A 25,669-nucleotide genomic window follows, 5' to 3' on the forward strand; every position below is an offset into this window, starting at 1 on the left:
AAGATAGCAATGACAGAAATTGAATTGTGTGGCAATGAACAGATCATGTATGGGAACAGTCTCGACTTGTTTTGTCACCTTCCCTGATGGATGGAAATGGTTTGATAACATGGCAATTAGTGAGGTTATACTTATCTGATTTTCTATATCAACAGACAGCACCTTTCCCTGGATGGCTCTAGGGTATTCATTAATCTCACAGCCCGAGGGGAGAAGCTGTTACCCAGTCTGGCAGTCTTAGTCCTGATGCTCCTGTACCTCCTTCCTGATGCTAGTCAGTCAAAGAGATCGTGGAATGCAAGTCAGCTATCCACAACAATGCTTCAGGCCCTTCGACTGTAACGCTCCTGGTAAATGTCACAAATAGTAGGGAGGGAGACACTGGTGATCCTCTTGGAGGTTTCTATTGGCATAATTGTACATCATGAGTTTGTGCAAGTAAAACAAAATTTCCAATAGAAATACAAACATTGGACCAAATTATTATTACATGTATAATTACCGCTGTGTGCTGGAATGGACTGAAGGAAAATGAAAATGGTTAAGATCAATGTTTGTGTAATATTGATAAATTTGGAACTGCATTCAGAGCCTGATGCATCTTTATTACAGGAATATTACGGCTATTTAATGAGTAATTTTCTTAAAATATGTTCTATTATGAATGAGCAGTGAACTCTCCTAGTATAGTATTACTATTGGAAGATGTGTTTTCAAGCAGCGTCGAGCTTCCCTTTGCAAGTAGCCTCATAGACACGAAGAATATGATCAAACGTTTGAGGTGGCATAATGGCATAACCGTTACTGTAATACTAAAACAGTGCCAGTGACCTGGGTTCAATTCTGCCGCTATTTGTAAGACATTTGTACTTACTCTCTGTGACTCGTGGATTTTCTCTGGGTCCTCCAGTTTCCTCCTACAGTGCAAACACATACAGGTTAGTCAGTTAATATGTCACATGGGTGTTATTGGGCTCATTGGACCATAAGGGCCTGTTACTGTGATGCACTCTAAATAAAAATTTTAAGAAATGTCTTCTACTTTAGCGGCTTACATATTAAAGTCTGCATTGGTAAATGGAGTTCTTTGGAATACTGTGGAATAAATATTTTTAACTTTATTTAGTGAATTTTATATATTACTTGGGTCACTATGGACCCTAGGACAGAAAAGGCAGCTGTAGTGATCTACTTAGTCTTCTTGTGCTTCCTGTTTATATACATTTGATGTAAGAATATGGATTTTAAAACATTATTATTGGTTAATACTAAGGAACTGTTAGTCAATTGGGCAATCGCTCTTTGTAAAAAAAAAAATCCTCCTCGCATTCAGTATACTGTAATGGGGTGTCATATTTCATTAAAAATATTAAACCCTAAATGGTCCATCATGACCTAACAAATACGTAAAATTCACTAAGTAAAATTTAAAAATAGAATTTATTCCACAACATCAATATAACCAGGATTCCAAAGAACTCCTTTTACCAATGCAAACTTTAATATGTACTAAGTTGCAAAAGTAAATCACCATACTTAATTTCTGTCCCATTAGTATTATAATTGAGACATCTTAACCATTTATATGATATCATGAAACATTATTGTTACAGTTAAAATTGATGATATATAAGTATGTGTACATCAATGTATTTAATCATGGGAGTTACAGATGTCAGTGGTGAGTAAGTTATTGAAGGGGATTCTGAGGGACAGGATCTGCATGCATTTGGAAGCAGAAAGACTGATTAGGAATAGTCAGCATGGCTTTGTGCATGGCATATTTGTGTATTTGAGTTTATTTGAAGAGCTGATTAAGAATGTAAATAAGGCAGTGGAGTAGATATTACCATTGTGGCCTTTTGCAAGACCTTTGACAAGGTACTGCAGGTAAGCTATTCTGGATGGTTAAAACACATGGGATCTAGTTGGATACAAGGTGGTGCAGGAGCTTTGGGTCCATGTCACCAGGTTCAGGAGTAGTGATTGCCCTGCTGCCATCAGGCTCTTGGACCAGCCTCAGTGCTGAACTGCTCTGTGGTTCCAAAGTCAATTTCGGGGTCTCTGTGGTTCACGTTCTGTGTATTATTTGTTTTTATTTATTTATTTATTTTTTTGCACATTGAAAGTTTGATGGTCTTTGTTGTGTTGGTTTAATCATGGATTATATTGTGTTTCTTTGTTTTGTGGCTGCCTGCATGAAGATAAGTCTCAAGGTTGTATATGTGATGCATACTATGATAATAAATGGACTTTGAACTTCAATCAACTGGGCCAGTGGGCCAAGTAGTGGCAGCTGGAGTTTAAGTGTGAAGTGTTGCATTTTGTATGACAAAACTGGCAGGACTAACAGAGTAAATAGTCGGGCCCTAGTGTGTGTTCTAGAACAGAGAGACATAGGGTTACAAGTACATAGTTCCTTGAAAATGAATACACAAGTAGATGGGATGATGAAGAAGTCCATCAACTTACTGATCTTGATTGATCCGGATTTTGCTACAGCTATACAAGATGATGGTAAGGCCACATTTGGAGTACTACATACAGTTCTGTTTGCCTTGCTGTAGGAAGGATGTTAAACTGGCAAGGGTGCAAAAAATAATTTACCAAGATATTACTGGGACTGTAAGGTTTGAGTTATAAAGAGAGGCTACATACTTAGTTCCCATTACGCGGCTGGTGATTAAGGCAGCAATGAAAGTCCTCCATCTCTCTCTGTCCTTGGCCATCATACCATCGCGCACAGATACAGAAGGATTCTTAATGGCTGTTTCCATAATAATTTTTTTGGCCAGTCAGGGTTGTTAGCTCTGAGCTGAACCTCCAAATTGGTGGACCACTCTTAGTCACCTCTACCCTTTGACTTGTTCGGCCTGGGTGGCCCTACCAAGAACCAAAGTACATGGCCCTGACTCCAGCCAATGTAGCTCTCCGGGTTATTGAGCCATGCAAGCCTCCAAACCCTACGATGAGGTTGTGGTTCTCTTGAAGGATAAAGAGAGACTGGGTAGGCGCATACTACTTTCCGGAAGTTTGGTGCTGAGGGTTATCATAAAGAGGTTTATTAAATCATGAGGAACAAAAATAAGACGAATAACCCCAGTCTTTCTCCTAGGGTAGGAGAGTCCAAAACTAAAGACATGGGTGTAAAGTGAGAGGTGAAAGATTTAAACTTTTTCACAGAGAAGGTGGTGGGTATATGGAATGAACTGCCAGAGGAAGTGGTAGAAATGGGCACAATTACAACATTTAGAAGATATTTGGACATGTGTGTGGGTTGGAAAGGTTCAGAGGGATGCGGATCATATGCAGGCAAAGGGACTAGCTCAGTTAAGCAACTTGATTATCACGCATGAGTCTGTTCCCAAGCTGAGCAGCGTTATGACTCTTTGACTTAACTAAAGTGTGTTTTATGTGCTTGAATTTCTCTCTTAGAAAAGAAGTTGCATTCATCTAAAACTTCAATTATTAATTAAAATGCTATTTTTGAAAGAAAACAATCCACATCACAATACAAATCCACTTTATCAATAAATGTATAACATTATAGCAGACTGGCGTTTAATTTCTGGCTGATGTCCTTTAGGGTAGGAAGTCTACCATCCTTACCCTGTCTCTACCCTTTATATGTGACTCCAGACCCAGGAATATAGTCCTCTAAAATTGGCTTGCCACCAGTGTGAAATTAGATACAGACAATAAATGTTATTCTTGCCAGCAATGTGCAGGTACTATAAATGGCAGAAAGACCCTGCTTGCAGCATGTGGGAAATTCAGGGACATTTCCATGAACAAAAAAATAGAAATGGGAGTATTTTTTAAATGGCAAGAGAGTGAAAGAGGTTGATGTTCAAGAGTTTTGGGAATCATTGTGGATAAATCTCTGAAAGTTAATACACTGATGCAAAGAAAGCTCGTGATCGGTTAGTCTTTATTGCAAGAATATTTGAGTACACGATTAGAGGCATTCTGTTCCAGTTATAGAGTGACTTGGTGAGACTGCGTCTGGAATATTGTAAACAGGTCTGACCTTAAACAATTGTAGGATTGGGGGTGATTGCCCAGTGGAGAGATATTAATCACTTCATGTCTTTGTTCTGTACTGTAAAGAGGAATGAAACATGAAATGATTATGGCAAACGACAGAATAGATAGAAAGATGCTCCTCTGCAGAAGTGCAGCACAAGAGGCATGTGAGCTCGATTTCAAAGTTTAAGCGAAGTTTGGATAGGTTCAGGGATAATAGGGATATGGAGGGCTATGGTCCCATTGCAGGTTGATGGTAGTAGGCAGTTGAAATGGTTCTGGCATGGAATATATGGGCCAAAGGGCCTGTTTCAGTACTGAACTTCTCTAAGACTTGATCTAGAACCAGAAATCATTGACTTAAAAATATGGACAGCCATTCAGGACAGGATGAGAAGTTCCTTCATGCAGAGCCTCATAAAGCTTTGTAATTTTGTTTTACCCAAGACTGCAATAGAGATGAGAGTCACTGAATATATTTGAATCATCAGAGATCAATGTATTTGTAGATATAAAGGGTAATGGGATTAGTGAAGGAAAATGTTGCTGAGATAGGTCAGCCATGAACATTGAATGACAGATTAGGTATGAGGGGCTGAATGGACTATTCTGGATATATATTGTATTCGTATATCTTTGTGTGAATCCAAATGTGTATTTTAGCTTCCCTCTCTGTAAGGGTTCCACAGTACTGTAGCAGTTGGTGCGAGGTTTAAAAAAAGGTTAGGGTTAATCAGGTTATCAGAAGTTGGTGGGGCAGTGTGATTCAAAGAGCTGGAAGGGTCTTTTCCATGGTGTATCGCTGAAATACAAATACAAATAAACAAACAAACAAACAAATAAATAAATAAAGTGAATAATCCTTAGCTTTTAGTTTTCTCTGTTCTGTGGATACATTAGGGATATTTAAGAAACTCTTAGATAGGCACATGGATGATTGAAAAATGGAGAGCTATGTAGGAGGGAAGGGTTAGATTTTTAAAGTAGGTTATCCAGTTTGCACAACATCATGCGTTGAAAGGCCTGTACTTTATTATTCTCTTTACTTAAACTGTAACTGAGCAACCCAGTTTCCAATGTATGTATTGGTCTGTGGGCTACAGTCTACAGCTTACTCCTTTTTATGCATGTGCTGGAAATCATGCGGAAAATGAGAAAAGGTTATGCAACTCTCCATACCATATTTGATATCTATACAGACTGAAGTTACTATTTAGATTATAGTGGTTCAATATAAGTTAAGGAAGATCTGATTGTTAAGATAATAGTGATCTACCAAACAAGGTTCAAATTGCTGCCTTTGTTTCCAGTTGCAGAAATATCGACATAACTCAAGTGCCCTAGGTTAAATTTCAATTAAAGAATATGAAAAGTTTTTGTTTCATCTTTCTTGACTCAGCATCCATTTTCATACCTGCAATAACTATGTGAACTGACTGATATTTAGTAAGTAAGCATTGGCATGTGGCGATGTAAATAATACAACTCCTGTATCTTTTATTACAGCTTAACCTAGGGACTGATTGCAATATCTGATGCTACCTGCTACCTCTTAAAATTTGACTAACGGGGGGTCCAGTCTTTACAAGCTCAATTCTCTTTTGCAGCTGTAAGTGTTGAGTGAAATAACTTTAGGCAGACAGAATCTATTACAATGAGTACAAGCTTATGGCACCGAAATGGAATGCTGCAATATAGATTGGTGTTATTTTCATGATCCTGCTCAAAAAACCTACAATATGAGTCTTGAAAATGCAAGTTTGTGGTGGAGCTATAATGGATAGACTTCATAAGATGGTTCTTACAATGTAATCCAAAAAAGTTAATGCATATTCCTCATATTTCTAATTAGATTTGTCTTTTTCTCCTTTTAATAATAATGAAAACATTGTTTTATTTCTCAATAATAATGGGAAGCACAGATCATAATGGACAGTAGAGCTGAATCTTCTGTGAACATTGTTGACATTTGGCTTAACTGTCTTAAGTATACCAGTGGTGCTTATTGAGAGATACAGAGACAATAACTCAGTGTTTTTTTACCCATGAAGCACTTGCCAACAAATAGGCAACTCCATTAATGCTCTAGAATTATTCGCAAGTAGCTCTCCTGCAACAGTTAACTTATCTAAATAATTATTACATGAACACAAGAAACTCTGCAGATGATGGAAGTCTGGAGTAACACATACAAAATACTGGAGGAACTCAGCAGAACAGTCAGCATCTATGGAAATGAATAAACAGTAGATGTCTCTGGCCAAGACCTTTCTTCAGGACTGGAAAGGAAGAAGGATGATGCCAGAATAAAAATGCGAGGACAGGAGAAGGAGGTCTAGGTGGAAAGTGATTGGTGAAGCCAGGTGGGTGGGAAAGATAAAGGACTGGAGAAGAAGAAATCTGATAGGAGAGACCGTGGGAGAAAAGGAAGAAAGAGTGGCACCAGAGGGTGGTGATAGGCTGGTGGAAGGAGGTAAGAAGCCAGAGTGGGGGATGAAAGAAGAGGGAAAACATAAGGAAAAGATATTTACTGGAAGGAGAAATTGATGTTTATGCCATGAGAATAAGAAAATGTGTAATTATTGCACTTTTGACAATAGTGAGAATAAGCCCTTGCTCACTATTCAACAGTTACTAGAACTATTACATGAACAGCTTGTTGGTCAGTCCAGTTACTAGTTAAATATATACATGCGTACAATGCTGCGAATCATCTGTCATAGGTTGAATGGATGAATTCGTAGATATTGAGCCTTGATTTCTAATATTGCCCCAAGAATATATTCTATTAATTGTCAATTCTTTGTTAATGTACAACAAGTTCATCCCTCAGTCTAATTTAAGGATTTAATTGTTTCATCATAACAATCATCTTGATTTCAGCATCCATGCCAAATGTCATATATCATACTGATCTACATACTTTTCCAGTCCTTCCTGTAAATTTTAATTGGACTTGTTCTAATTATATGGTTATAATTTTAGCAAAGTACATGTGGTTGGTAGCTGAATCTCTTACTCAGAATCAGAATCAAGTTTACCGTCACTGGCATATGTCATGAAATTTATTGTTTTGTGGTTGTAGTACAGTACAATACATTATAAATCATAAGTTACAATAAGAAATATAAAAAATATGTAATGCAAAAAGAGAGCAAAATAGTGAGGTGGTGTTCATTGGTTCGTGGACTTGTCCACGAACCAACTTAGAAACAACTTCCTCCCTCCACCATCATAAATCTGATAATGGAGGAGAACATAATTCTTAACTGAGTGTATGTGTCTGCGATGCTTTTGTACCTCCTCCCTGATGGTGGAAATGAGAAGAGGGCATGTTCTGGGTTTTAAGGGTCCTTATTGTGGATGCCGCCTTCTTGAGGCATGGCCTTTTGAAGATATTCTCAATGGTGGGGAGGCTAGTGTCCATAATTAAGCTGGCTAGGTTTACAAACCTTCGCAGCTTTTTCCAATCCTGTGCACTGGAGCCTCCACATCAAGTGCTGATGCAACCAGTCAGAATGCTCTCTACAATACATCTGTAGAAATTTGTTTTTGGTGACACCAAATTATTCCACCTACTATAATTTGATCTACTCAATCTTTACCATTAATGGAGACTAATTCTAGAGGTTTTTTTAAAAATATAAATGCACCAATACTTGCACAGCTCTGTTTCAGAAACAACAAATTCTGATGTGTGCTGAAATTCAGCATTGAAATAGTTATTTCATGTTTTAATTTTCTTGCTGTGATGGGGTGATCAACTGTCTTGTCAAGAAAATGGATCTTTCTGTCACCTGTACTATGATTAAATGGAGTGTTATTGCTCACAGAAAGAAATCATAGTTATAACAATAATCTGTTCAACATCAGTTCAACATTCCTTTTACAGACAGCATTGCCTTTTATTTTCATGAATTTCACAGTAATTGAGATGGTGGGTGACGATACTTACATCAATTTAAATTTATGGAAGTTCCATCTGCATTAGGTAGTCTTTCACTGACAAAAATGTTCTTAAACAAAACAAAAGAAATAGAATGAAATATAAACTCTAGAAAATTCAAAAATGATCAATATACATTTTTAATCTTTATAACAAACTACAATAATATCGTAGAGTGGATTCCGGTTAATTGGGCCATTGGTTAATTGTGGCAGCCATTTATTTGGGACAACTCTTAAAGAACAAAAACTAATGAGAAAATAGCCGGGATTCCCATTGTTTATTTGGGACACTATGCTGCTTAATTAGGATCGGAGACTGTTGCCGGAAACTTTTTAATTAGTGCCAGTCGCGCGCACTCATGTGGCTGTTAGATACTAGACCATACTTAGAAAGAATGGATTTTAGTTGCAAATGTTTGTATTATGATATCCAAGTGCAGGATGGTCAGGCAATATCTGTGGATGACCTGTGATATTTGGTGTTTCTCCCCATGGATGCTGAGTATTTTGCTAAATAATTAAAAACAGAAAATATTGGAATCCTCAATCGGTCAGATATCATCGACAGAGAGAGAAAAACCAAGTTAATATTTCTTATTAATAATCTTTCAGCACTTTCTGGTTTAATTTTCAGATACATCTTTTCTAAACAGAAGGATTGCTTAGTTTTGATTGCTACAAAAACTTAAAAGCTAATAATAGTATTTTTTGAGGACCTTACTTTATTTTTAAAGGTGTGAGTTACTGTATTTTGAATACATCTCCCATAGAGAAATCATACAATAACCAATAGTTAAAATTCGTAAGTGAATTCTTTTTATATTTTGAATTCAAATGAGGAATTCTATGAAAATCTGTAATAAAATTTAAATTCTCTTTCAAGCTACCCCCGCAGTCGTAAGCTGGTAACATCAAGGAAGCAGATTTTATTACCTTTTATTAGATCTTTAATAAAATTCTCTCTTCAATCAAGACTCTAGAAATTGTAAATTCATATTTTAAATTTCTTCCTGAATAAAATTTTCTAAGTCTTCATGTAATCAAACTTACTTACTGGAATTAAATTATACCCTAACAGAGATGTTTATTGTTTTGATGGATGTTGTGTTTTTTCAGTTTCCCATGTCTGAATGTTGCAACCCAAATTGTTAGAAGTCATGTATAGGAAAACAATAACAATATAATTTACCAAAATACAGTAAAATCTAAATTGTACTTTGATTTATTTTGCTGAGTTAGCATCTTACATATGCAATACACACCAACTTGTTTTACAGGTCATGCAACAGATTATAAAGTCTATTAATAATTATCTATTAATCTATTTCTTCTCTAAATAATCTTGAATCATCTGAGATATAACTTTTTGTGCATGACAGCTCTTGACCATGTTTCCAAACTTGAAGTAAAAAATGTTTTTTAAAAAACTGAAATCATTAAATGAATACAAAGAGTTTTTTCTCCATTCATTTATGATGTGAACGAATACACATGGTTTTACTGTGCCCCTCCTGAGCATGCTGGCCATTGCCAGGGTGGAGAGCGCTGAGGTCAGGGCCTTGCCTATTGATCGGTATTCCTGCATCTCCACTCGAGCATCGGCTTCATTGGCTCCTTTCAGGCCTGCTCCAGTACATTAGAATAGAAATCCATAACCAGCCTGTGCTCATCCAAGCAGGGGAAGAAACTAAATTAAATGCTATAAAACAATCTTGGCTTGGAGTTTGCACCAATTCATCTTGATCTGAGATGTCATGCCGGCTCACTGTCCAAGTACCTGGGCTAAAGGCTGCAGCGTACAAAATATGAGGAGCTGGGATCATTCATTTGTCAGCTAAGTAGCACAGGATCACCTAACCATTGCTTTTGCAGAGGTCAGCTGACAGGACAATCAGAGTGTGGTCGGCTGTGCTCAGTCATTCTGTAAGTCGTAGGTTCTTGTATTTTTTTTGGCCCTACTGGCAGTGCCCACATTCATTTTAACGAGAAGTAATAGGTTGCTGAATACCGCAGGTCTATACAACAAGGTCACAGGGAAGACAATATTTCAAAAAAAATGGGGCTAGTTATGTCATGTAATTTTTTTTGTTTCACAAAACATACTTATACATTATGTGTGAATAGGGTTATCATCCTTCTTATAAGGAAATTCTTAACTTAAGCTTCACTTGGTAATATTTTAAATAGTTAATTCCAGAGATACAGTAGTATGTTTATTTGCTCTGCATTTTAATTTACAGTTTCTGATTGCTATGTTCACTCAGCTTCCTTCTATGAAACACTGTAGAAGAATTTTACCATGTGAAAGTTCCCCCTCCCCACCACCACCATTACTACATACAGTACACATCATCTAGTATTACTCACTTTATGTACTCCACTGTGCAAGAAGTCTTCGGCACATATATGTAGCTTGGGTGTGTAAGACTTTTGCATTTGTCAACATGGAGCAGAGAGCAAGTTTGTAAATCTGGCATGAGCAAAGGATGTTGGGAATGGCAAGGCTGGAGTGCTGCAGGAGTAGTGTGGGACAGGTGGCAGTGAAGGAGTGCCGGGGAGGGTTGAGGGGGGGTTGCAGTCACACCCTGAGATGCCTGGAAACATCATTTGATTCCAAAAAATTGATTTATTGATTATTACAGTATGTCTTTCTGGTGCTTCCCTCTCCCTTCCCCTTTTTCCAACCATGATTCTGTTCTCCCTGCCCCTTCCCACTCTCAGTCCACAATAGAGACCCATAACAGAATCAAGATTATCATCAATCGCATATGTCATGAATTTGTTTTTTTGTGGCAGCAGTACAGTACAATGCATAAAATTACTAGAGTGCTGTTCAAAAGTCTTAGACACCCTAGCTATATGTATGTGCCTAAGACTTCTGCACAGTACTGTACAGTACATAAATCAGTCTATATATATAAAACAGTTACTTGTGTACTCTGTTTATAAGATCAATTTTATATTTTATATAGATTTTATTTTTGTGTCTGATTGTGTTCTGCATGCTTTGTGTTATTTTATGCCGCATCAGATATGGAATAACAATCATTTTCTTCTACTTGTGTACTGAAGAATGGCAATAAATAATCTTGAATCTTGTCAACTTTCTTTTTAAACTATTTAACACTACTCTCCGAATTAGATCTTGTTCCACACAGTCCGAATAATCTCCTTTTGAAATGTCCGGCCTTATTAATTCCTTGAGACTGTTTTTCTTCATAATTGCTAAATGTGCAATAGTCTGGTTACCAGAATAGAGTACACTACACAAATATACTTTGTTAACAATGGTCAATGTTTTTACAGGCCGGAGCAGTTAAATGTTTATTTACTGATCAATGAAACATTAAATAACTAAGTACTATCAAGTGCAAGTATTAAATTTATTATTATGAATTAAGTCCATGATGTGTCTATTACATTTTTCAAATGTCTTTGGATAATAGAGTCTGGATTGGCAAATTCTATATGTCTTTGACCTTTCAATATCTTCTGGCCTCTGGTGTCAAATTCAATTTGGAGAACGTACATAACACAAGCCTTGTGTTAGAATTAGACACTAAATTCATGAAAAAATACCTAAAGAACCTTGGAGTTTTTAAGCATTGGTGGTTCCTGCTATGAGGAAATCTGAACTATTTCATATTGCAGTAAGAGCAAGTAATGACATGCTATCTGACTAACATCTAAAAATGCATTTGGGTGCTGGCATTTGAGCTGCTGACTTAATGGATCATGCTCAATAATATTGCACTTTAAAATACAATTGGCTTCCTACAACATTCAATTAAACTCAGTATCTTAGAGAAGTTAATATACTTCTAGTCTACATAATTTCACTCTATTTATATTTCACCAAGCAAGCACAGTGAAATTCAGATTTAATTAATGTGGAATTAGGATATTATTTTCATTGATACTGACTTCTGGAATGGGAATTACCAATCTTAATATGAATAATGTTTTTAAACTAATGCAAGCAAGATCATATTTGGGATGCTGGTTTATAATTGGAACTCGGTTAGGCCATCCAGAATTATTTATATCAGTTTGGTTATAGAGGAATTTCTTTAGCCAGAGGGTGGTGAATCTGTGGAATTCAGTGCCACAGACAGCTGTGGAAACAAGTCAGTGGGTATATTTAAAGCGGAGGCTGATATGTACTAAATTAGTAAGGGCATCAAAGGTTTGGGGAGAATGGGATTGAGAGGGAAAATATATCAGCCATAATTGAATGGCAAAGCAAATTTAATGAACCAAATTATATTTAACTTATTTATGGTAATATTTTGCCCTATGTGTTTTGTGTAATACAGTCGTCCCTCAGTATCCGTGCGGAATTAGTTCCAGGACCCCCTGCGGATACCAAAATCCGCGGATGCTCAGGTCCCTTATATAAGATGGCGTAATATTTGCATATAACCTACGCAGATCCTCCCATATACTTTAAATCATCTCTAGATTACTTATACCCTGTAATACCTAATACAATGCAAATACTATGTAAATAGTTGTTATACTGTATTGTTTAGGGAATAATGACAAGAAAAAGTCTGTACATGTTTAGTACAGACGCAAACATCGTAGCTCTTTTGGGACCGCTGATGCTGCCTGGGCATCAGCCGATGCCAATTCTTCTATGATCTTTAAGTTCTTGAGGCTCTAGCGCTTTACATAGCTAGCCAGCCATCCCTTACTAGCCTTAAACTCCTTCCTCTCGCTCTCCTCAACCCCCTCACTGTAGTGCTCATTGAGGCAAAGTAGCGAACGAATGAGATGCAAGGCGAACAATGCTCAAACAACGAGTGCTGGAGAGAGACTGAGGATCTGTGAAATGGCGGGAGGCTTCAGCAGGGTATGCCTATACATGACTTCATTCACGTGGATTAAGCGTAGTGTTCAGCGCGCGGCAAATTCAAGTTTTGCTTTTTGGAACTTCCTGGAATTTTTTTTTAAATATTTTGGATCCATGGTTGGTTGAGTCCCCAGATATGGAAGGCCAAGTGTATATGTTTTGTGGGTGTACCTTGGTCTGAAGGAATGTTATTTCGTTTGGTAGCCTGTATGTACCTACAGGTGGCAATATACTTGAACTTGAATGGCCTAATTCTGCACCTATATCTTAGCCAAAGGCAGGCAAAGTAGTGAAGTAGTCATGTGGCACACTTGGCTACATTGGATGAGGCATTGGTGAAATATGTTACAGCTGTATTAAGATTTTCATAAGAATGTACTTGGAATATTGTGTGCATTTTTGAGGTTCTGACTAAAGGAGGATGGAATGGAATCTAGTGGGGGGACGCAGGGCTTGAGTTATGAAGAATTACCCAATAGACTGGGACTGCTTTTCTTTGAGCAAAGGGAGCTGATGGTGACTTTACAAAGGTTAGAACATCATGAGGGACAAAAAAATAAGGTGATTATGTAGATCTTGATTAGTAAGCATGTCTCAGGGAGAAGGCAAGAGAGAGGTTGAGAGGGCTTGTAAATATGTTGTGTTCAAATGGTGGACAGACTCAATGGGCCAAATACCCTAATTCTCCTATGTCTTATGGTATTTTTTTTTAAATTGAGATACACACTTAGTGGCTACTATATTAGGTACCCCCTGTATAAGATTGATATCTGCATTCAGAGATGCTTTTTTGCACACTACTGGTGAAGCACATGGTTATTTGAGTTACTGTCTTTCTGTCAGCTTGAACCAGTCTGTTCCCTCTCTCATTAACAAAGCATTTTTCCCCCACAGAACTTCTGCTCACTGACTTTTTAAAATATTTTTTGCACCATTCTCTATAAACTGTAGCGACTCTTATGCATGAATCCACGAAGATCAGTAGATTTGGCAATACTTAAGCCACCCTGTCTGGCACCAACAATCATTCTACAGTAAAATCCTTAGATCACATTTCTTCCCCATTCTGATGATTGGTCTGAAGAACTGAACCTCTTGACCATGAATGCATACATTTATGTATTGAGTTGCTGCCACATGATTGGCTGAGTAGATACTTGCATTAACAAGCAGGTGTACATAATAAAGTGGCCTCTTATTAGGTAAATTAGCATATGAGCTAAATGGGCATTTGGAAATAGTCTTGTTGGTGTGTTAAAGCTTCCATTTCAAATTCTTTATAAAACACAAAGAGCAGATTAATCACTACCAGTATGTTTTTAATAGTTCTAACTCAATTTATTGTTAACTTTAACAGAGATTGTATTATGACTATAAAGTCTATCAAAACATGCAGATAAAAACTCACCAATACTGAAGAAGTAGATATTAGGTGTAATTTGTAAATGTTGGCTGTTTTGGAGTGAACTTGAGACAGGCAGTAATGCATGCTTGGAGTATTGTACCTTATATTTTCTAGTCCAAAACGTCATTGATGAATGTTGGCAGGATTAAACAGCCTTGGCAGGTGTAACGTTACAAGAATAAATAATTCCTTCACAGAGCTTTCACAAATTTATATTTGCAACAGACCCTTGCAAAATGGTGAAAACTGAAGCAGCATTGTGAATGTCTTTCCCTTCTCTATGTTATCCCATGTCTTTCCCCACCAGCATCTTGTGATATTGGGAATGTAGTAGATTCTGGTTAATTGGGACAGCTACTTCTTTGGGATAACTCTTAATGAACAAAAATAATTGAGAAAATAGCCAGGATTCCCTCCATTTACTTAGGACACCATGCCACCTAATTAGGATGGGACTGTTGCCAAACAGTTTCTAACTGGCGTCAGTTGTGTGCACTTGTGTGGTTGCTAGACAGTACACCTTGCTTAGAGTGAATAGACTTTAAGTAGTGTTAGTTGCGTGTGTTTGTGTTCAAAAAGCAGTGATTCACTGATAGTTGGCGAGAAATAAACAAATAAGGGCAATTTAGACCTGTTTATCTCACTGTGGCTTCAAGCATTTAGAAACGGTCGGGAGTAAAATTAAACTATTTCACTACTTCAATAAGTTGGGAACTTTGAAGAGTTTGAAAGCAGTGACAATCATCTTGAATGTTACATGGAAATTAAGATTTGGAGGATGCAATAGTTAAAACTATTGTATTAAGGCAGTCCATTATCTGCACTAGGAGGCTGTGCTGGCTTTGTTCATTTACAGTCAATCAAAAGAACATGACAGCATATACTGGATTAATTCCACTGTCAGTAATTATTAGGAACTAATCACAGTGTTTTAATACTATAGTAGTATTGGTAGTGTTCTCATTTGCTCTGTGTTTCATTCAAATAGGTAATTTGTTACTCAGTTAAACAGTAGTCTGTCTTTTTTATACCTTTTTACCTATATCCATGAAACCATGGCTAATTGGGGCATCTGCTTAATTGGTCCAAAATGTACTGATCCCAATGTGTCCCAATTAACCGGAATCCACTGTATTTGTAGTCATCTTTCAAATCTCTGGTTCCAATCCTCCCAACACCCTACCTATTCTGTGAACACCCATATATTTTGTAGTGCACAAAGAATTAAAGTTGGGAGATCCAAAACTAAGCCATGTGTTTGTGCAATGACGTATTGATGAACTTCTATAAAATATATATTAAAAATTGAATTGAGACATGCAGTTTTCAAGTAGGTTAATATTCAGGATTCCACTCATTTCTCTTTTCATGCTTAGTCAAGGTATTTGGTGATGCCATTTTTAACCCTTCACCATTGTGAAGCAGATTAGAACATTTAGACAGCAGGGAATTAGAGATTCCTGAGAACAGGATCTGACCACCAAATAAAGTATAAGCAGGTAGAAAGAAATCCTGCTCTCTAAGCCCTTGATTTCCTGACAAATAGAGTGCAATCAGTAAGGATAAACAGTAATACCACCACTATAATCATTCTAATTCTGGGCCACCTCCCTGTACACAAATGACTGTTTGGCTAGATTCTGCTACACAGAATGAATGAAGAGAATACACATGATAACACCACAGTGAATGTATCTCAAATAATGAAGAGTTGGAGTACAGGAAGTGGGGTGGTGCACAGTGCTCCTGTACACATCAATAGCGCTGAAGTCGAGAGTTTCATGTTCCTGGGAGTGAACATCACCAGTAGCCTTTCAGGATGCAGCCATACAGACGCCATGGCCAAGAAAGCTACCCAACACCTCTGCTTCCCAGGAACCTAAAGAACTTTAGCATGTCCCCATCAATCCTTTCCAATTTTTAATGATGTACCATAGAAAGCATTCTATCTAGATGCATCACAGCTTGACAACACATGTCCACAAGAAATTGTAGAGAGTTGTGGACACAGCTCAGTACATCATGGAAACCAGCCTCCCCTTCGTGAACTTTCTGTATATCTCCTGCTGCCTGAGTAAAGCAGTCAAAATAACCAAAGACCTCATGTACCCTAAACACTCCCCTCTCACATTGGGTAGAAGATACAAATGCCTGAAAGCATAGTCCACCTAGCTCAAGAACAGATTCTATTATAAGACTATCAAATGGTTCCCTGCTGCAATAAAGAGGATTCTTGACCTGCATTGCACTTTCCCTCCAGCTGTTGTACTTACTAACTCACATCCTCACCACCTCCAAAGTTATCAAAATTTTATGTGAACAAGGACTGACAGACAACCAATGTGTAAAAGAAGACAAATAGTGCAAATAAAAAAATAATACTGAGAACTTAAGTTGTAAAGTCCGTGAGAGTGAGACAGGTTTTGTATATTTGATTTTGGGATAAATGGCACATGGTTTATTAGTATATATCTCTTTTGGCTTGTATTTTAGGTTCTTTGCCTGGTCTTCTTGCACACATGAAGAAATCATCCTCTTCCTTTGAAGAAAGGCGCAAACAGGCCACAGCCATTGTCCTCCTGGGTGTAATCGGAGCAGAATTTGGTGCTGAGATTGAACCACCAAAATTGCCAACTAGGACACGTAACACCAGTCAAGTTCCAGAGGGGTTTGGCCTGACCAGCGGAGGTTCCAATTATTCTCTAGCAAGACACACCTGTAAGTACTTGGCTTTCATGCAAGTCTTTTCATTGGGGGTTTGCCAATTTTGTATTGCTGGTCTAACAGGTACAGGTGCACAATCTATTTTAGTTACACAACTGCTTTTAAGCTTTTGCATATCAGATGGTTGCATTATTACGTTATTGATGAAGACTATTTCTAGTTCCTTGTAAATTGCTTTTGCAAGGCAGAATTTCAGAATTAGGTTTATTATTACTGACATATGTCAGGAAATCTGTTTTGTGGCAGCAATACAGTGTAACTATTATAAATTACAATAAGAATATATAAAAATACAGTGCAGAAAGAGAGCAAAATAGTGAGGTCATATTCGTGGTCCATGGACTGATCAGAAATCTTATGGCAGAGGGAAGAAGCTATTCCTGAAACAGTGAGTGTGCATTTTTAAAATCAAGGGCATGCACTAAAGCCGCATACCATAAAGCTATCTGTGTACAGAATCATTAAATTGTTCTGATATAAAATCAGGGCGTTTGGCCATCCAAGCACCCTCTGCAAGAGCAGCTGTAGTATATGGTGACGTACAGTATCTGTACTTTGATAATAAGTTTACTTTGTACTTTAGTCAGTCTCAATTGCACAAGCTTTCCCTATGGCCTTGCAATGTTTTCTCTCCCAAGTATCCATGGAATTACTGTCTGAAAGTTGAACCTGCAGTCACCTTTCAAGATTTATTCTAGAAAATTACTAGCTGCCTATTTTTCCCTTATATCATCGCTGAATTTTATGCCTATTACTATCAATTTGTGTCTTCTGGTTTTCTGCCTCCCTGCCAGTGCGAGTAGTTTATCAGCTTTTAGTGATTTTCAATGAGTCTATAGAATCATCTCAACCTTGTCTTCCTTAAAGAGAAGAATCCCATTTTTATCCAGTTTATCCATGAAAGTTGACCATAAGACATCAGAATCAGGACATTCAGCCCACTGAGAGTTCTCTGCAATGCCATCATGACTGATCTATTATCCCTCTTAAACCCATTCTCCTGCCTTCTCCCTGTAACCTTTTATACCCTGTCAACCTAAATGCAGTCCTCCATACTGGAGAGTCAATCTACTAAATTTTTTTCATGGTCTACCCATCCTTCCTGAAGTGTGGTGACCGGAACAATGTTAGATACCAAACCAATCTAGCATGTATTTAAATCACAAACCAGAGAAAATCTTCAGATGCTGGAAATCCAAGCTACACACACAAAATGCTGGAGGAACTCAGCAGTCTTGATGAAGGGACTCGACCTGAAATGTCAACTATTCTCTTTTCTTTAGATGCTGCCTGGCTTACTGAGTTCCTCCAGCACTTTGTGTGTGTAGCATGTATTTAAAAACTCTTTGTTTTGTTGAACTGCAGTAATCATATACAGAATCTTGTTTCGACTCACTTTCTCAGTCTGTCTTCAAATCTTTGTGCTTAAGTAATCCCAGGACACTAGGTTTACTTTCAGAATTGTATTTTCTTTATGCTGTTCCTTGCACAATTGTTGGGAGTTAAATTTCACTTGACTTGTGCCCAGCCATCCCACCATTCAGTATTGAAAGACCTACCTAGATAGAGTGGATGTGGAGAGGATTCTTCCTACACTCCCCGACTATAGGAAACCTAGAGGGACGTCCATTTAGAACAGAGATGAGGATGAATTTCTTTTATCAGAGGGGAGTGAATCTGTGGAATTATTTGCCAGAGATGACAGTGGAGCCCAAGTCATTGAGTATACTTAAAGCAGAGGTTGATAGGTTCCTGATTAGCAAGGGCATAGAAAGTTATGGGGAGAAGCAGGAGAATAGGTTTGAGAGGCATAATAAATCAGCCATGATAGAATGGTGGAGTAAACTCGATCGGCCAAATGGCCTAATTCTGCTCATGTCTTAAACCATAAGGCCATAATATGAAGTAATTTAAATTAACCTTTCATAATGTAATTTAAAATCAATCTATCTCCATAAGACCATAAGATATAGGAGCAGAATTAGGCCATTTGGCCCTTCGGGTCTGCTCCACCATTTCATCATGGCTGATCCATTTTCCTCTCAGCCCCAATCTCCTGCCTTTTACCCACATCCCTTCATGCCCTGACTAATCAAGTATCTATCAACCTCTGCCTTAAATATACCCAATGACTTGGCTTCCACAACCCTCTGTGGCAATGAATTACACAGAAATTGCTCCTCATTTTCATTCTAAATGAATGTCCCTCTATTCTGAGGCTGTGTCCTCAAAGACTAGAGGACTCCCCTACCATTGGAAACATCCTCTCTACCGCATCCACTCTATCGAGGCCTTTCAACATTTGATAAGTTTCAATGAGATTGCCCCTCATTCTTCTGAATTCCCATGAGTACAGGCCCAGAGCCATCAAATGCTCCTCATAAAGCCTTTCATTCCCGAAATCATTTTCATGAACCTCCTTTGAACCCTCTCCAATATCTGCACATCCTTTCTTAGATGAAGAGCCCAAAACTGCTCTCAGTACTCCAAGTGAGGCTTCAGCAGTGCCTTATATAACCTCAACATTACATGCTTATGGTCTTATCTATTGTTCAGAAGCTACCACTATGCTCCTTATTATTTTAGATCATGTACAAGTTTTGATATTTTATGAGAACATGATCTCCCATGCATAAAGCTGTGCTGGGCTCTGGACCTGTACTTGCCAGAGCTCAGAAGGATGAAGGGGAATCTGTTTGTAACCAGCTGGATACTGGATAATGTCTGGAGGTCAACATCATGGTGCGTGTCTTCCACTGAACTCAGTTCTTAGTCACATCCATTAGTCACATTCATCACACAAAGAAATCCAACTCAATTTATCTATTGTTTTTCATTTAACCTGTGAATTTGCCTTTTGGCTCAGAAGTTTCTATTTAGTTATGTTAATACATGAAGTTTAATTTGGAAAGACTGTAGCACATTACCTGTAATTAAGGTACAAAGATAAAGACAGTGACTCAGCATACCCAAGCCTGATGCGACCAAGAAGAGTTCATAAAATAGAAGTAATAGGTCATATTGGTCACTGTCCTCTCCTGTCAGATTCCTCCTTCTTCATCCCTTTACCTCTTCCACCTACCACCTTCCAGCTTCTTACTTCATCCCTCCTCCTTCATCCACCCACCTTCCCTTTCACCTGGCTTTACCTATCACTTGCCAGCTTGTACTCCTTCCTCTCTCCACCTTCTTATTTTGGCTTTTTCCCCTTTCTTTCCAGTCCTAATGAAGGTCCCTGGGCTGAAACATAGATGGTTTATTCTCTATAGATACTGCCTAACCTACTGAGTTCCTCCAACATTTTGTAAGTGTTGCTCTGGATCTCAGCATGATCTCTTAGGTTTATGTAGAGCAATCTACTTCACCCCACCAGAATGTTAAAAACGATTATTTGTCTCAGCTAATTAACTGAGATACCATTGTCAAAGTAATATATCCTGATATTATTCTTACTTCTTGCCAAGTGCTCGACTGGACATTTAGTGATCCTGCTGAAACTTCCCAGCTTTTCTGAAAATCGCTTATTGTTAAACCCCAATGTGGTATTTGCTTTGAAGACTTTCTAACATGGCAAAGCAGCAGTAATAGAAGATGAACACTCTAAATTTGTATGCTATACTCTGAATCTGCTCCGGGCTTTGTGTCGGAGGACACTTTTATTCTAAATGTTCTTTGCTTACTTTTATTGTTTGTATGATTTGTTATTCTTTTCTGCACATTTGGGTGTTTGACAGTCTTTTTTTATGAGTCTTTTGGGTTTCTTTGTTTTGTGGCTGCCTGTAAGGAGATGAATCTCAACATTGTATAATGCATACATACTTTGATAAGTTCAAAGTAAACTTATTATCAAAGTAAATATGTGTAACCAAATCCAAACCAGGGATTAATTTTCTTAAGGGCATTCACGGTAAATGCAAAGAAACACAATGGAGTCAATGAAAGACTGCACGCAACGAGATGGACAAAGAGCCAGTTTGCAAAATACAGCAAAAAGCAAATACAAAGAAAAATAATAGTAAATAAATAAGCAATAAATATCGAGAACATGAGATGAAGACTCCTTGAAAGTGAGTCCATGGGTTGTGAGGACAGCTCATTGTTGGGTTGAATGAAGTTATCCCCACTGGTTCAAGAGCCTGATGGATAAAGGATAATAACTGTTCTTGAACCTGGTGTTGTGGGACTGAAGGCTCCTGCACCTTCTTCCTGATGACAGCAGCGAGAAGAGAGCATGGCCTGGGTGGGTGGAGCTCCTTGATGATGGACACTGCTTTCCTGCCCATTATAGATATACCTATGGGGGGGTGGGGGGGGGCTCATGAATGCTTGGAATTGACTATGTTTCATTGACAATACTTTACCAAAATTCCAAATATGATTCACTTGATAGAATGCTTCCTAATCAGGGAACCTGAGGAATGTGCAAATCCACGATCATTAATTGTTCTTTTTTCGTTTGCCATCATTTGGAAAGTTTGATTTAAATAGCATCTGGCAGTCTCAGTATAACTAGTAATGCTTTTATATGTATATAAAGTGCCATGGTAGGCAGCAGTTACCGCAACGCTATTACAGCTTGGGACGTCGGTGTTCAATTTTGCGTCATCTGTAAGGAGTCATTACATCATCCCTGTGGAATGCGTGCATTTCCTTCAGGTGCTCCTGTTTCCTCCCACAGTCCAAAAATGTGCAGTTAGTAGGTTAATTAGTCATTGTAGGCTAGGGTTAAATTGGGTCAGTGAAGGGCCAGAAGGGCCTATTCGATGCAGTATCTCGATAAATAAATAAATGTAGCAGCTGGCTTGGAACTGCAAATCACTCTAGCACATTTAAAACGTACTACTTAACTGCTGCCGGAAACAATCTTCTAAAAACATAAAGTGACAATTATCAAGCTTTATGGTGACTTTTGAATTCTTTGCAATATATTATGCATTGCTGCATTATAATACATTTGCTCCTGATTGCAAGCCACTTTCGCTTATGACTCCTTGTGCTTTTAAAACATCCATTAGTTTTACATCCAGGTTGGGATATAATGCTATAGTTATGCAAAAAATATATATCTTACCTTCCAGTGATATGGAGTTCCTCTTCTCCTTGACCTAATTTCCTGTATTAAAAAGGAGGAAGTGGATTTAAGTATCTGCATGTAAGTGCAACCTGTGGCAAAGCAAGCACCTTTAAATGCATGCAGAAGTGAACAAGGAGAAGGCTTGCACATATTTTATTGATGACTTCAAACATAACTTACTACTCTTCAGTTTCAGATGGTGTACCTGATGTACTAGCTTTCGTTGCAACAGATTTGATGGCTTTAGGTTAGGCAGCGATATATTTTCACTTTCTTTTTAATGATGAAATAAACTCATGGCACTTTTAATAAGATGATATTTGTGGTGGTCTCTTTAGAAAAGTTGAGGCAATAGGATAAATAATGTTGTTTTCTCTCCTGTGGAGAGATTAATATAAGCTTTATATTAAGGTAGGTTAGGGACTTATATTTTATACAATCTAAACTGCATAAAATAATTGGAACATATACTGTTGAAATGATGCATGTGCCCCATTTGAGCTTCCTCAACTTTCCTCACTTAACTCAGTCAGTGAAGCACTCCTCTCCAGTCTCTAACTTTTCAATCTTCCTGTGGTAGTGAGTTAGATAGTTTCATCAATTTTTTTAGGGTCACAGAGCATAACAATACAGAGACAGGCCCTTTGATCAACTCATCCATGACAAATGATTATTCCGCCTAGTCCCAACCATAGGGCTAGGTACTGTACCTACCTGCACCTGGACCATAGCCTTCCACATCCCTCCCATCCACGTACTCTAACGAACTCCCCTTAAATGTTGCAGTTGGACCTACATACACTACAACCTGGCAACTCGTTCCACACTCACACCACTCTCTGAGTGAGGGAGTTGTCACTCAGGTTCCTCTTAAATCTTTCACCTAATTTCTTTCTGAAGAATTTTGTTCTAGATGCTCTGTATGATTTCTTGGTTTAAAACTTACTTGATAACCTCAAATTGTTTTTCTTTCTGTCATGTGAAATCTCTAATACACCCTAATGGTTGTAGCAGGAAGTGCAGTCAGCATTCTCTGCTTTTATTGGAGCACAGTGGCGCTGCAGGTTGGACCATCAACCCATAAAACATAAGACCAGCTTCAGGCTATTCAGCCCATTGACTTTGCTCCATCATTCCATCATGGCTGATTTATTATCCCTCTCAACTCCATTCACCTGCCTTCTCCCCAGAACCTTTGACACATAGAAACCCTACAGCATAATAAAGGCCCTTCGACCCACAAAGCTGTGCCGAACATGTCCTTACCTTAGAAATTACCCAGGGCTACCCATAGCCCTCTATTTTACTAAGCTCCGTGTACCTATCCAGGAGTCTCTTAAAGAACCCTATCGTATCCACCTCCACCACCGTCGCTGGCAGTCCATTCCATGCACTCACCACTCTGCCCCTGACATTCACAACCTTACCCCTGACGTCTCCTCTGTGCCTACTTCCAAGCACCTTAAAACTGTGCCCTCTCATGCTAGCCATTTCAGCCCTGGGAAAAAGCCTCTAAATTTCCACACGATCAATGCCTCTCATCACCTTGTACACCTCTATCAGGTCACCTCTCATCCTCTGTTGCTGCCAAGGTGATTGCAGAGGCAAGTAAATTAGGGACATTTAAGAGACTCTTAGATAGGCACATGGATTAAAGAAAAATGGATGGCTAAGTTAAAAGGTTGGCACAACATTGTGGGCTGAAGGGCCTGTACTGTGCTGTAGTGTTCTATGTTATAAATATTACCTCTATATACATTCCTAAAAGTCCGTTTCACCACTGTGCCTTTTAACAGTGATGGTCAGCAAATTGTTTAAGTAATAAACTAAAAGAATAGGTGGAAGCATATAGAAAATATGGAAACCTAAGGACTGGAGAATGATAAAGTTCCAACCGGAAGCAAAGGAAAGAATAAAAAGTTTAAAAAGTACCGTGAAAAATCATGTGATGAAATGAAAACAACCAGAAAAATATTTTATTGAATAGCAAAGTATTGAAAAAATTTGTATGATCAGCCATAATCAAAAGTTGGAAGAGACTCAATGGGCTGAATGACCTAATTTCCTCCTATATCTTATGGTCTAACATACAAAATATGTTGAAGACCTTGGATTTTCTCTTTGACTCCTCCCCACTCCAAAAGAAAGCTGCCGAATCTGAAGTATCAAAATGTTCAAATTTCCCATTGATAGTTTTAAAAATTATTATTTCCAATATTTTCATAGAATTTTGCCAATGTTCCTTTACTGACTACTATCAATAAAGAAATTCTTACTTTTTAAAATGTACGGATTCCACAAGCTTTAATAAGAAATAATGTAAATTAATCATTAATGTAATTTAAAACTTATCCATCTCCATAAGATATAGGAACAGGATTAGGCCATTTGGCCCATCGAGCCTACTCCTCTATTTCATCATGGTTGATTCATTTCCCCTCTCAACTCCAGTCTCCTGTCTAATTAACAATGTATCAATCTCTGCCTTTAAATATATCCAATGACTTGGTCTCCACAGCCGCCGGTGGCAATGAATTCCACAGGTTCACCACTCCAGCTAAAGAAATTCCTCCTCATCTCTGTTCTAAATTTTCAGATTGTGCCCTCTGGTCTTAGACTTCCCCACCATAGGAAGCATCCTCTCCACATCCACTCTATTGAGACCTTTCAACATTCGATAGGTTTCAATGACATCTCCCCTCATCTCATGTAACGTGATCCTATCAGTTATTATTCTCCAATTCTGGATGGTAGATAAATGGTACTGTGGGTTAATATACTGCCTGTACAATTACTTAACTATGTCCGTGGTCCTGTTTCCAGCACAGTTTTTTGTTAAGAATGTGATTATCATGCCAGCTGCCTGTAACAGAGCCAAATCAAATGATTACAGGAACTTCAACCAAGTAATTTGATTCAGGATGCAAAAGGCACCTTAATTTGGTACAATTCAACACTAATTTAGTATATAAAACTGTTAAGTTAGTAATTTGATTTGATGCACAGTGGAGTGAGTTGTACTTGTTCTTCAGGCTTCCCTCCTGGTGTTAAAGCTGATGCTAGATGTTTTGCCCAGCAGTGAAAATTGTTAATTTGTACACAAAAGCGACCTACAGACCTGCTTTCATGGGAATGATATCAGGAATGACAGGCATTACTTTAAGGCAAGCATTACCTCATAAAGGAGAAATGCCATTTGACAGTAGAGAGTAAGCAAATGTTGTGAATGATCTGCAATGTGATGACTCGAAAAGCACCGAGTACGACGCCAAGATTCTTGGATACAGATTTTAGAGCCCTTATCTTGGGTTACAGGCACAAAGTGATTCCATTCACTTTCAGGAAAGGAAACAGCTCATTATCATCACCAAATTTCTTACGATTGGAGTTTTTATGTCATATCAGTTTCTTACTCTTCACCACGTAACTCCATAATGGCATTCTTGGTGAAGCAAAGAGGCCTGATATTTATCATATGCTATCCAACTATCAATATTCATCTTCACAAAGAGTGTATTCTGCTCTCCTTGTGAAATTCCCCTCTCCCAACCACCAATACCTCATCATTTCCTGTTAGAATCACCTTAAATACAGGCATCGCTTTATGCACAATCAATCAATCTTTGTATATAGCTAT

General features: G+C 38.1%; 1 protein-coding gene across 5 annotated transcripts in view; it reads left to right on the plus strand.

The window, feature by feature from the left end:
- wdr7 (WD repeat domain 7) overlaps window positions 1–25,669 on the plus strand; it is a 573,837-nt gene that overhangs the window by 344,920 nt on the left and 203,248 nt on the right. For all 5 annotated transcript variants that reach the window (XM_073064130.1, XM_073064129.1, XM_073064131.1 and 2 more), the window contains one exon: window positions 16,728–16,952. In XM_073064130.1, coding sequence (XP_072920231.1) covers window positions 16,728–16,952 — 225 coding nt within the window. The remainder of the gene's footprint in view (window positions 1–16,727; window positions 16,953–25,669) is intronic.

The sequence above is a fragment of the Hemitrygon akajei genome, chromosome 13, assembly GCF_048418815.1.
Source record: "Hemitrygon akajei chromosome 13, sHemAka1.3, whole genome shotgun sequence".
Classification (NCBI taxonomy): domain Eukaryota; kingdom Metazoa; phylum Chordata; class Chondrichthyes; order Myliobatiformes; family Dasyatidae; genus Hemitrygon; species Hemitrygon akajei.